This window comes from Neomonachus schauinslandi, chromosome 1 (assembly GCF_002201575.2).
Source record: "Neomonachus schauinslandi chromosome 1, ASM220157v2, whole genome shotgun sequence".
In the NCBI taxonomy this organism is placed as follows: Eukaryota; Metazoa; Chordata; class Mammalia; order Carnivora; family Phocidae; genus Neomonachus; species Neomonachus schauinslandi.
In genome coordinates this window covers 176,295,519-176,308,938 of record NC_058403.1, presented here as the reverse complement: position 1 = coordinate 176,308,938, position 13,420 = coordinate 176,295,519, and the positions used below count along the sequence as shown (strand labels likewise).

Below are 13,420 nucleotides of genomic sequence, written 5' to 3'. Positions count from 1 at the left end.
GCTTGATTCTCAACAGTGATTCTGCCAGCAAATTAGAGGAGATGGGACAACCCCGCCCCCCACTTTAAAATGCAAAAGGACTGGTGAGGGAAATGGTGAAAAATAAAGTGAGAGCCTTAAAATTCTTTGAGGAGAGAAAAGAGACCTGAGGGGGTGTGTGCGTGCGTGTGTGTGTGTGTGTGTGTGTGTGTGTGTGTGTGTGGTAGGCAGGGCTGGGGGGAGGGGGTTTGAGAAAAAAACGTTTCTGTGACAAAATATCAAATTCTTATTCTCCTCATTTTTGTGAAAATGGGTGAGTTATTGGCATTAAAAGAGCCAAGCCAAACCAAAACACAAACAGGGAAATGAGAACCGGTTCCATAATGCCCTGCACTTTACATTCGTATCCAAAATTAAAATCCTCTTCCAATTAAAAAAAAAAAAAGTCATTTAAAACATCAAAGATAGAAATGTTACTTGGATAGTTGAGAAAGCAACAGCATTTCTTTCTGGCATATTATTTGTTTGGCACAATCACAAGTAAATAGACTTTACAGACATCATGTGGCTGTTCACATTTAAAGTTTCTACTCTCAAGTGATTACTTTCGGGCTAAACAAATAAATCGATTAAATGAAGTCCGTAAACAGGCTAAGCCCGGCATACATGGACATGTGTGATGCATTCTCCGCCCAAAAAATGGAACCTAAGATAAAAGAAGAAAACTGAGTCAGAGCAGGAAATGTTAAAAAACAAAAACAAAAATCTATTCTTGAGAAATGTCTTTGAATAAGAACAGCTAGTGTTATATTGAGTGTTAACTCTTCATCAAGCAATACACTCGGCACTTTATTATCCTTCTTCATCCCATAACCGCTCTGTGAACATGACAAATGCTTTCATTATACCCATTTTACAGGTGAGAGACCGAGACACAGAGAGATTAGCAACTTGCCCAAGCTCACAGACCCAGAACTTGAAGCTTGGCTGGCAGCTGGGCCAGAGAGACATAGCTTTTGACCACCAAGCTACACTGCCTTTTACTTCTTCATTTTAATTCTTTTAATAGCATCCTACTAATGAAGCTCCTTAAGGGGGCCATGACATTAAGGGTGTGACCGCAATGATAATGAGAAAATATGAAGTCACTGACGGCGAGCAATATATAAACTCACACGTTTGCATACAGATGGCAGAAGCGGTCAAAATTCTGGGAAGTGTGGGTAGGGGAGGAACAAAAGGGAAATTAGGGAAGGAGGCAAGCTTGAGTCACAGAAAAGGAACAAACTAAACCCTGGCCTAGGGAGAGCCAGCAGAGAAAGGTTGGCTTCATTCCAAGAGTCATCCAAGTGGTATTTCTAAGTCTTGCCCACGCCACCAATGAAGCTGGGTTGAGGAGGGTCAACCAGCAACTGGCATGGTGGGCCTTTCAGGGGAGTCCCTCAAAATACATACACGTTCCAGAGGCAAAGAACAAAACTCATTCCCTCTCCCCTGGGAATGGTGTCCTCTTAAGAATCCACCTCCTTGGCAAGTTATAGGGAGAAAGTTTAACCCCAGGCCTGGAGGCGACTGATAGTCAATGAAATGGGACGGCAAATTACTCTGGCCCAGGGTACTGTGAGAGAGGCAAGCTATTAGAGACTCATGCCTCTGGGATCCTATACAGTTTACACAGGGCAGAAAAATGCATCCTGTCTGTTTCTCAACTCAGATGCTTTGCTTGCTATCATTCTAGTGTATTTCCTTCCTATTCTCTGCCACCAAAGCAGGCCGCCCCATATCAGTTATCTGTCCTAATGAGAAAGTCTGAGATGCATCTTCCAGATGTCTTCTAAATAATTTCTCTGTACATTAAAAAAAAAAAAATTGTCTGCAGACAGTGACAGAACCATTCTGTCACCAACCAACAGTGACAGACCAACCCCAACCTTATTTGGGGATTGAACTAAGAGGACAGACCCATCTGTATGGTAGTCCCAAAGTGGCCGGGGCCCACTATGCTGGGCATTATCTTTCAGTGGGTACCATGCTCATGTTCTTCTTACCTCCTTCTTCCTTTTTCTTCTCTTCCTCTTTCTTCTTTCCTGCCTTCCATTTCCAAAATGGTTCTGGAAGGGCCAGGGAAATGACTGAGGTCAATAAATACAAAAGGAAGACAGGGAAGCAGCAGGTGGGCACTGACACCCGGGTGAACAGGCCGAGCCACCCCAGGTTCCTCTGCCTTTTGCCAAGGGCCAGGGCCTTATTGTCAAGGTTCTAATGACAGTGCCTGCCCGCAGGTGCCCGGCCGTCAGCTCCGCGCAGACTTGTGCTCAGAATGGTTCTGTCACTGTGTGTGTCAAAGGGCGGCACGCGGATGGCCAGCTCGTTTGCTGGCACTGAGAACATGTCAGAGGAGGCGGGTACAGCTGCCTGGCTTGGACCATCACAAGCGGACAGCAGGAGGAGTTCTAACCCTTGACCTGTAGGACCTCCTCTGGCCCTGAGGCTTTGCGAGCTTCATTTGGCCACGCCTGAAACTACTGCATGGGCCGGTGGCCCCCAGCTGGGGGTGGCTCTGCCCCCGAGGGGACATCCAGCAATATCCAGAGACATTTTGTTTGTCACAGCTTGGGGGGAGGAGCGTGAGTAGGGGGTGGAGGCCAGGGGTGCGGCTAGGCAGCCTCCAATGTGCAGGATAACCCCCAACAATAAGAACTCTCAGGCCCAATGTGCCAGCTGGATATCGCAGCCTCTGTTCCGAAAAAGAAACAGAAGCTGTGATATCCAAGGTAAAGGAGCCTGAGCTAAGTGAACTGTAACTATAGTGAACATATCAGACTGTTATACACGGACAACACCAAGCATGTTTCCTTTATTCGCTCATTCAGCAGAACTTTACTGTCACCGACATATCAGGCCTTATGTTACGTGCTACAGAGACAGTGATGAACGAAACAGGAAAGGCCTGGGCCCATCATGCAGCGTGAGTTTTAATGACGGAAGACAGATTCGCAGCAGGATAGTTAAAGCTGTGAAGAAGTGCCCTCATGGTGCTTGCAGTCTTGTGACGTGTGCATCAAGACACCATGGGTGCTCTCTGGCCTGTCATGTGCCTTCTTAATGCCTTGAAGACAGGAGCAAAGAAAAATAAGAGCGGTGGCCTGCCATGCCCAGGCTTCATAAGGCATGGCGCATGAACGTCACAACAAACCTGTATGCCAGATTTTTGCCTTATTTTGACACAAGCTAAGTGGCTTCCTCTCGAGGTGAAGTAACACGGCTAACTGCAGTCACCCAGCTAAAAGGGAACCTGTCATAATCAAACCCAGTCCTGTTTTCTTCCAGATTTTGCTCTATCTCCTGCCAATGCCCCCCCTGCCGCAGAAGTGCTCCGCCTGAAGGCAGAGGGGTGGCCTTCCCAGGTCCTGTGGCTTCTCCTTACTCTGCACACCACTGCCCGGCACTGAGCAGGCCCCAAGTGACTCATGCCACCAAACTCACAGAGATGGACTTTCGTGAAGCCAAAGACGCAGAAGACCTTCCTGTGTATAGTTCCCTCCGGGGCCTAGGTGGGGCCCTGGCAATGTGCTCACAAGGTCATAGGTTTCTGTGAATCCTTCAGAAATATTGTGAATTATCCTTTTTCTTATGGAGGGTGCCAAGGCAGTACCAGCCTCAGCTCAGATCTGTCCCAACAACCTTAACATCATGATTACACGGTCCTGCAGGGATCTTTCTACCTGCATGCTCTTTTCTTATTCTTCTCAAGCCCACTCCCCTTTTTCAAGATCCGGTCTGTTTCTCCCCCTGCCAAGGCTTTTTTATCTGTACCTGCTCATAGCAGTTTTCCTCCTCTCCTTCCATCTGTGAGCCCCTAATCACAAAGAACACCATTTCTGATGTGATACACTTAATGGATACTTGGCAATTTCTCCAGTGCCCCCCTTCATTTCTAGCTCTACACATATTTTGTTTTTTAAAGATTTTATTTATTTATTTGGGAGAGGGACAGAGATAGCAACAGAGATAGTGGGAGAGAGAGAGCACAAGCAGGGGGGCGGGGGAGGAAGAGTGAGAGGGAGAAGCAGGCTCCCCACTGAGCAGGAAGCCTGACTCAGGGCTCCATCCCAGGACCCTGGGATCATGAGCTGAACCGAAGGCAGACATTTATTTTTTTTAATGATACGGCGACCACCGAGATCTACACATATTGTGTGACAAAGTTAATAGGTGTCTAATAGCCAGAGACATGAGAAAGTATATAGAAGATGCATCTTCAGAGGCACAAATAGAGCCCAGGAGCTAACCATTCAGTCCCAGCTTGATGGTTTATTTTAGAATCAACTCAATCCAACACTTCCATAAGCCCAGAATTCCAAAAAGCAGATTCTAGAAGTAACCAAGGTAGGACCTGTAGCACTTTCCACAAGGTACAATTCTTATCCATTTGTGGCACTTTTAAAAAGAAAACAGCACTGATACAAAACACAGGTATCGTTTGTAATTCCTCTCAAAACAGTCACTTTTGCTAAAGAAAGAAAGGTAAAGAAGGATACACGAAGAAAACCCTGGTCATGTCACATAAAAAGCACTGGTCTCATGTGGGAAGGTTTGGGGTGGCAAGATGAGTGAAGGGGGTCAAATGAATGTGATGGATGGTCATCACTTTGTAGTTCAGACAGATGTCAAATTATAATATTGTATACCTGAAACTTACATAATTTATATACCAATTTTACCTCAATAAAAAATGACGATTTTATTTTATTTTATTTTTTTTAAAGATTTTATTTATTTATTTGCGAGAGAGAGAATGAGAGACAGAGAGCATGAGGGGGAGGAGGGTCAGAGGGAGAAGCAGACCCCCTGCCGAGCAGGGAGCCCGATGCGGGACTCGATCCCGGGACTCCAGGATCATGACCTGAGCCGAAGGCAGTCGCTTAACCAACTGAGCCACCCAGGCATCCCTGACAATTTTATTTTTAAGAAAGCCAGTTTTGTTACCATAACTTTTGTCAATAAAAGTACACAGTTCAAAAAATTTCAAATAGCATAATAGCACATAAAATAGAAACTAAAAGTCTCACAGTTCCTGTCGCCCTCTCACAGTTTCCAGCTTTAATTAATTAGGAAGATTGCCAATGTATTTTAATTTGGTCAAGTCTTAAAATGTTTCTTCAGATTTTTTTTGGAATAAGTATATATTCATACAACCCTAAATAATGCAATGATTTATTTTCTTATGGCTAGAGAGGGTTAACATGGGATCTGGCCTCCCACTGCTCTGTGTCCTTGGAAAGAGTAAAGGAAAACAGGGAATGGGGGGGGTCAGCCTCGTGGCTTGTATGGAACTTGGGTTGGGGAAGCTGTTGGCATGCAGGCCTGAGCCTCTGGGTCTAGAGGGGTGCAAAATATTTGCAAGAAATAAGGGTGGGCTTCTGTGAGTCAAGGGGACCCACCCCCCACACTTTAGCTCTCATTTGGGGCAGCTACAAGTGCCCCGTGTGGAAGATAGGGCAAGCCATGTTGTGTGTTTGGGTAGCTGCTGAGCTCCCAATGCAATGGTGCTGCTTTATCTCCTACACTGTGTCCTGGGAGGGGAAGCAAGTGTAGCGTTCAGCCAGTGGCGCTCAACCAGGGCAAGGTCCATCCCCCAAACCATCACAGGGGATACATCTGTCATAGTCTGGGGACATGGCTGGTTGTCACAACCGAGAGAGGGAGACTAAGGGTATCTCGTGGGTAGAGGCCAGGGATGCTGCTAAACATCCTATGATGCATAGGATGGTCCTCACCACAAAGAGCTATCAGCCCCATACTGTCAACAGAGCCCTGGCTGAGAAACTCTGTATTAGACTAAAGTATATTTATGTCCCCTGAGTCTCTCTGACAATGAACTTGTATTCACAGCGAGGATGCTGTCCTGAGAGAGAAAATGTAGATAGCGGCTCTTGACCTCTGTGATAGGAAAGATGAGGAAATTAACATATTAGGCTTTCATCCACCCATCTTCCACTAAATTCTGAAGTTATATTAGTCATATTTTAGTTAATATTTTTTAAAGTTATACTCTATCCTGAAAGTATGTTTACATAGTTTCATAGGTTGGTTCTAAAACAGAAACTGCGAATAATTTTTTAAATTATCCTTTTTTTTAAACACAGACAAGTCCCAGGTTTTAATTTTTTTTCAGAAAAGGAAAATGTATTGGTCAAGTTTTAAAATGTAGCTAAAAAAAAAAAAAAAACCCACCAGAAAACAAAAAGTAAAACTGATACTAAAAATGTTAACATAAAAAGTGAAGCAAAAACAATTTTGGGGGAGGAAACACAGTTGTTTAAATTGAAAACAAAAATAAAATGATAAGCAATAAAAGTATTAACTACATAATTATAAACTTCCAAAGCCAAGAAGCAATCAGAATGGGATGGAAATGGCTGATCTTTGTAAACTATGGAAAGTGTAGGTATTAATAGAAATACTAAAATAGTGGGTTTTTTTAAACAGCAAAATATTCCTTATAGATATACGATTCAGTAATTCATCCCTAACTGTTAAAAAATTGTTAAAAATGAATACATGTTAAAACTTTTATTTGACTAAAAATGTGTTTGGAAAACACACATCCTGTTCTTAGGTAAACTGATCTTTTATTCTACTTTTCAATTATCAAATGTAAAGTTAAAAACTGTACAATTCTAAAATTAGAGCATAGCAGTCACTGTAAACTCCACAAATTAGTTGATGTATCTGAAATAAAATAGCAATCTGTGACATCAATTCCTACCTGTAGTTTGCAATTTCATTCATCAAATATTACTCACTTTATCAAAATAAACAGACATTTGTGGTTATGACTAAGTCAAGCCAGAATGGAAAGTTTAAAATTTAAACAGGTGTAGTCTTCACTTATTCATAGTCTTGTGTTTTTAAAACACCAATCCCTGTAACCACAACCAGTTAATGCCCCCTTTAAAAAAAAAAAAAGGAAGAAAAAGGAAAGAACACATCATATTAAAATAGAATTTTCAAAGCAGTGTCTAGACTTTTACCATTTACTGATGAGCCATTAAACTGTAGTTTGAAGTTGAATTCTGTACATTACATTCACCAGGATGCATTTACAAAAAATTTTTTCCCTCAAATTGTTTTGAATAGAATATAGTAGAGAGATAATCTGGAAGTAACTAGATTTTTACCAGGATAAGTTAATTTCACCCAGAATAAGTAACAACTCCGGGACCTACTTTAAAAATAGAAGTGACATAGGAAAATGTATTTTCAAGACAGAAAAGTATCCAGTAGGAAAAGTTGCAAAACTGAGTTCTAGAAACACTTTTCAAGTGGGCATCTGAACTGGGGGGAAAGTTAAGATCTGACATAAAACCTTTATTTTTTTTTTTTTTTAGTTCTTTAGTTCTTTTAACACTTAATTCTACTATGAAAACCATAACTTATTATCAAAGACTTCATTATTACAACTGTGATTAAAAACAAAGACGTAGAGATGTATCTGGGATTCTGGGAGAAGAGTGATTCTGTTTACTCTCAGAAATGACCTTACACTACATACACCTGAACTGGAAGTTATCCAGGCACCCGGGGAAAGAGAATTTGGCTCTCTTATTAAAATACCTCAGATTTGGAAAACTCATCAGAACTACAGGATGTGACATATTCCCAGGAGGGGCCGTTCTCTCTCTCATCCCACACAATCCAGTTTTGGTTAATCCGAGCAGATGAACCCACTTTCACGGTGGCAGAAGAGTATGGTGATTAACACCACACAACCAACGGAGCGTCACACAGACGTGACGTCCCAGGCTGCTGCGCGCCCTCTCACCTGGTGACCTCAGCCAGTCACCGAGTCCCTCTGAGGCTTACTGTGGTTGTACGCAGAAGGTGCTGGAAACCAATGTGCTTCACGGGCTTGTTGCGTGAAATGAGAAACTCATAATCAACATTTAGTACAGGCGGTCTGGGATGTCCCCGCCCTCGCCAAGGAGCAACTGCGCTTTGCTGTGATGACAACGAACAGCTGCACAGAACGTGTCAGGCTGCACAATTCTGGTATATGCGGGGTGTGTAAGGGTGTACTAACACTGCACAAAAACAACACTGTTCTTAAAAGAAAAGGTTAAGAGCAACCTTTTCAAGGACAGTGGCTCAAATGTACAGAAGTTATTTCTCAAGGAAACCACAGGGAAGCCAAACTCAGTCTTCAGAGCGACCCAAGCAAGAGGAGTCCCTATGACAGCTCACAGAGCTGAACATAAGCCCATTTATTTCATTACCTTGGCTCGCAGAAAAGTCAAAACAGCTAACTGTCATCTGCAACTGTCGAGGACAGGGAAGATGCTGGGCTTTACTACAGCTTTCAACCCTAAACCACATGTGGGGGGGGAAAAAAAGGCAAAAGGCAGAGTCCAGAAGGTAGATTACTTGGAAAACATTCCATCTATTTTAAATGGGAGAGAATGCCGCAGACAGACTGAGCTCTGCCTCCAACGAGCCACCTGGCCTGGGATGCGCCCTTCTATGGCCCGGGGCTTCCCTTTGCTGCTGGGTAAAACCAGTAGGTGGCGCTAAGGGGGCAAGGCACTGCCACCTGGGTCCCTGGGGCATCTTACGGAGATCCCATCATTTTAAGTTTTGATTCAGAAGGGCCAAGACTCTCCAAGCTCCACACACTTTTCTGCTCCCTCCTGCCTCTAACCCACCCCGCCTTCCCGAAGTCATGTTGCTGACTGGCCCTTGCAGACAGGAGTGTCTGCCACACAACTCAAAAGCGCCATCCAATCCTGCCAACATAAGGTCATGCCACTTCTTTTTTTTTTTTTTAAAGATTTTATTTATTTATTTGAGAGAGAGAGAATGAGAGACAGAGAGCAGGAGAGGGAGGAGGGTCAGAGGGAGAAGCAGACTCCCTGCTGAGCAGGGAGCCCGATGTGGGACTCAATCCCGGGACTCCAGGATCATGACCTGAGCCGAAGGCAGTCGCTTAACCAACTGAGCCACCCAGGCGCCCAAGGTCATGCCACTTCTTGCCAAAACTGTTCAAAAGTGTTGTTTAGGGACACTGAGCTGTTAGATAACCGAATAAGTTGGAAAATTAAATATCATTAACCTCTACGGTTATGAACAGTGTATTGTGTAGATTAAGTGAAAATAAAGGACTTTTAAATTAAGATACAAGGATAACTGTATCATTGATGATCTTGTGCAAGAAACAAAACACAAAGTTATTTACTTCTGCCTCATCAGTGGGTCTGATATTAAAAGTCTTTTCAAGAACTTCCATACTCTGATTGCTGCAAAGAAGTATACACCGTACTACACACATATATTTTTGTCCTAAATCATTTTAAGGCAAATTCATGTGTTTGAAATTATTTTTCTGAAATGTTTCTAATGTCATGAGAGCAAGGATATGAAAATGATTCACTAGAATAAGGATGGTAGAGGACACAGTTCTTTAAACTGGGAGGGGCGAGGGGGGAGGAGGTAGTTTTCCATTGTCATCTTCTCTAACTTATAATTTCAAGCACATTAGCCTGGGTTTCCTGTCATACAGGCCTTGCTTGGAGTTGAGTTACCACAACATAAGAGAACCACCATGAATACAAATATATATACTAACTTTACGAGTCAGCGGATGGCAGCTGTCTCCCACTTTGCCCATAGGTGTGCAAATCCTTATGCTCTTAACCCAGATACTAACAGCACAGCACATGCCTCCACCACACTGGGGGTCCTTGTCGCAGGCCTGAAATGTAACAAATAAACAGATAAATATAGATGGCGGAAAAGACTTGGGCTAAGGAAATCTAAAATTAGCAGTAAAAATGCTCATTACATCTCCAACCGCTAGGATTTTAATAATCATACATATAAAAAAGAACTGTAATCTTCATTTGCTTGCACATATTTACCATAAAATCTGAACAGAAGAGATTTTCCTAGTTTAAAAAAAATGGCCTAAAGAATGGCCCACACATTATGAAAATCTTAAACACACACAGAAAATCACCTCTTTTTCTAGTGTTTTGTGGCTGAATTGGCCTTGAATTTGAAAAACGAGTCTGCATTAGTCTTATGCCATACATGGCCATTAGGAACTACATAAATTGAATCACAAGATTTTATGACTATTAACAGCAGAATACATTGGGCCCAATTTTAAAAAGGGATTCAAATGGTCTCTAGATCTGGCATGAAATGCTCCAGACCCATAAAGGCACTGATGTAAATTTTAAAAGTGCTCATTTTCCCTTTCAGATATTTGCATTTTGGTTCATGAGACTTGATGTTTCTCAAACCACTGACTTGATTTTCACATTTCCTCTTTAAAGAAAGAAATTTCATAGGTTGGGAATGGACAAACCAAGACTTTTGTCTTAGGTTACTTTTTTTTTTTTTCGGGTGAGTAACCTGCAAAAAGGAAATTATTGGCTTAGGGTATGCACATGTGTACATTACAAAATCGGTGGGACTATTCTTTAAGATTAATCAGATTTAGAAATGCAAATGACAGATGCAATTATCAACAATGATTACTCAAGGCATCTGTTCCCAATATAAAAATTGTAAATACAAATAATTAAAGAATCAACTATGGAGGAGTTTTCATACTCTATCTAAATAGCAATAAATAATGCAGTCTAAATTTATTTGCATAAAAATAGATCTGAAGAACAATTGTTCCTTCCTAGAACCAACAAAAAATAGGATGCATTGTTTGAATGGTGTGTAATAATCTGTTTTGCTAGCGATGAGGTAAAAACATGCTGTACTATATATGTAAGAAACTAAAAAGTCTATAATTTAGACAAAAATTTAAATTTTTTACATTTATTGGAAACAACTAAAACACTCCTTCCACGTTTTTCTCTTCAAAGTTTTGGGGCTAGCCACAAGTTCTCAAAACATAAATATATGGGCACACCCTTATTCACTGCTTTTTTGGTAAAAATTACCAACCATCCTGCTTTAGGGTTGGTTTATTTCCCTCATTAGAGTTTTTTTCCCAGTCTATTTAAAACAACTATATGGACAAAAACATACAATTTGAAAAAATACAATATTCACCTTGGGGCATTAGGACATTCAGAGGAAAACATCCAAACATTTCCATTTTTCAATTTTTAGCTGTATGCCAGAAATCATGTATACACGGCCATGACATTTCATAAATGAGAGGTTCAGTACATGATCTTTTCCAATATGATTTTAACAAATCTATGTGGAACATAAATCAGTTTCAAAATAACTACACCTATTACCAAATATATATATATATATTTATATATATATAAAAGGTGGAGGTTTCAGGCAGTATTTTCTGTCAACAGATGCTCAAGACCTCGAATTTTGAAGCCCTACTAACCCCTTTTAAAAGACAATCAAAATCCAGCCAAAATCTTCCAAAAATTCAATTAATCACTTGGATGTTTAACATCCTGAAGACAATAAGTTACCAAGTTTTTAATTTGGCTCCAGATGGTTCCTGTCATGAAAACATAACTACATTTCTTTATTGCTACATTGCTTAGAGAAATTTTTAAAAATTCTCTTTTGGTAATACTGAGTTAAAACAGCATAGAGAAGTCCACTCTAAGCCTCTCCAACAGATAAACATCCCATGTGATAAAATTTCATTTTTGTAACAAAAAGCATCACTTATTGGAAATATTTACAAAAAACGCATAGGCTTATATATTTTTAATTAGACCGCTGTTTCCTAATGCCCTTCATCCTTAACCCATTGCAGATCTATTCAAATAGTGTTGTCCTGTGAATGGAACAAAAAGATACTTATATTGCAAAAGAATTCTGGGCTCAGAGGATTAGGAGAAATTTAAAATGAGCCAGCAGGGGAAGAGGGGGGAAAAAAAACCCAATCATGTTCCAACTCATATATTAGAAAGACCTGTAAAAAGTTTTTTTTTTTTTTCCAACCACACTGACTGACAAAGCTATTCAAAGACACTTTGAAAAAACCTCTATTTTATAAATACCACAATGCTTATAATACCTATTGGATATAACCAAATACTGTTATTGTACAAGGGCTTTCAAGATGCTATAAATCTACGAACTAACTTGAGAGACTGTGGAGCTTTGTTTTCTCAAGACAAGGACAGAATTCCCTCAAATTTCATAATTTCATTATGTATCATCAATTCAAACATATAAGTCTTATTTAAAATCCCATAGTGTGCCTTAGATAATTGAAGTAATTTAATGGAGGTGTAAAATAATTTAAGACTTAAAAAAAAGATAAAAGAGTAAAGCAGATGAGCAACCAGGAAATGGTAGGGATTTTGCACTGTTGATGTAAAGTAGACTACTTTAACTCATCCTTCAGATCCACACACACAAAATTGTTGGTGGGAGTAGGAGAGAACGGACTCAGTTCCTACTTTCAAAAATGATGAGGACAACTTCTCTAAGTTGAAACAAACATCTACATTGTAACCTACACCATAATTATGCTCGAGCACTGGAGGTGTTTTATCAGGAACTGGAAATGGAAGACTTTTAAAAGGAAAACCTCAAGAAGCTGAAGAAAAAAAAAAAAAAAAGCCCTGGAAACCAGAAGGAAGCGCCCACACTGCTTTCAAAAGGCACACAGGGCCTCGGACCAAGTTATTTCAAGGGGTTTCTGCGGAGGGTACAAGGGGAGCAAACTCCTTGACCAGAGGATTAAGTCTCAGGATTGGGGGATATTCGTCTTGCCCCTGTGCATTTCAGAAAAGGTCTCCCAAATTTTAAGGTTCGAGGTTGGAACGCCTCGAAGAAGTGCTAGAGAAGACTCTGAAAGCAAACTTCTTTCAGCTTAACAGAAAAACAGACCAAACTCGAGGAGAGAGCTTGCAGGGGTCTAAGAGGGAAGCAAGGGTGAAAAGCTGGTGATAAAGGAGGCCGGTGACACTTCGGTCACTTTTTCTTCCACGGCGCGCCCAGGGTCCCGGGCCGTCCGCTGCTTTTGGAGCAGGGCACCTCTCCCAGAACGCCAAAGGGCGACTGGGGCAGGTGTCCCCGCCCGGGGCGACCCTCCCCGAGCCGCTACCCACCCACCCCCGCCCGAGCCCCCGGGGCGCAGCGCGGGCGCGCACCCCGGGCGGACAGGTGCGCCGGAGGCCGCTTACCCCGGTGATGACTGCGGCGTCCCCGGTGGGGGGCGTGAGCAGCAGCGGCGGCAGCAGCAGCAGGAGCAGCAGCGGGGCGCAGCGCGGGCCCCTCATGGCGCCCTCGGGACTGCGCGGCGGTTGGGGGCCGTTGGGGGCGCGGGGCCGGGGCGCGCTCGCTGGAGCGCGGAGCGGCGGGAGGGCGGGCTGGCGGGCGGCTGGCGCGAGCCTCCCGGCCGTTATAAAGGCGAGCCCCGCCGTGACTCACGCCGGCGCCCGCCCGGCAGCACGCGCGGGGGGCACGGCGCGGGCACACACCCCACGCC

General features: G+C 42.6%; 1 protein-coding gene across 2 annotated transcripts; it reads right to left on the bottom strand.

The window, feature by feature from the left end:
* Window positions 1–516: 516 nt before the first annotated feature.
* PROK2 (prokineticin 2) lies at window positions 517–13,211 on the bottom strand. 2 transcript variants are annotated; one of them, XM_021695104.2, is made up of 4 exons: window positions 13,116–13,211; window positions 9,605–9,730; window positions 2,028–2,090; window positions 517–685 (listed from the first exon to the last, which is right to left on the bottom strand). In XM_021695104.2, the coding sequence occupies exons 1-4, from the start codon at window positions 13,209–13,211 to the stop codon at window positions 581–583; spliced, it is 390 nt and encodes a 129-aa protein (XP_021550779.1). In that variant the 3' UTR covers window positions 517–580. The 2 variants fall into 2 exon arrangements, with proteins under 2 accessions (XP_021550779.1, XP_021550780.1); XM_021695105.2 differs by lacking the exon at window positions 2,028–2,090.
* Window positions 13,212–13,420: the final 209 nt, after the last annotated feature.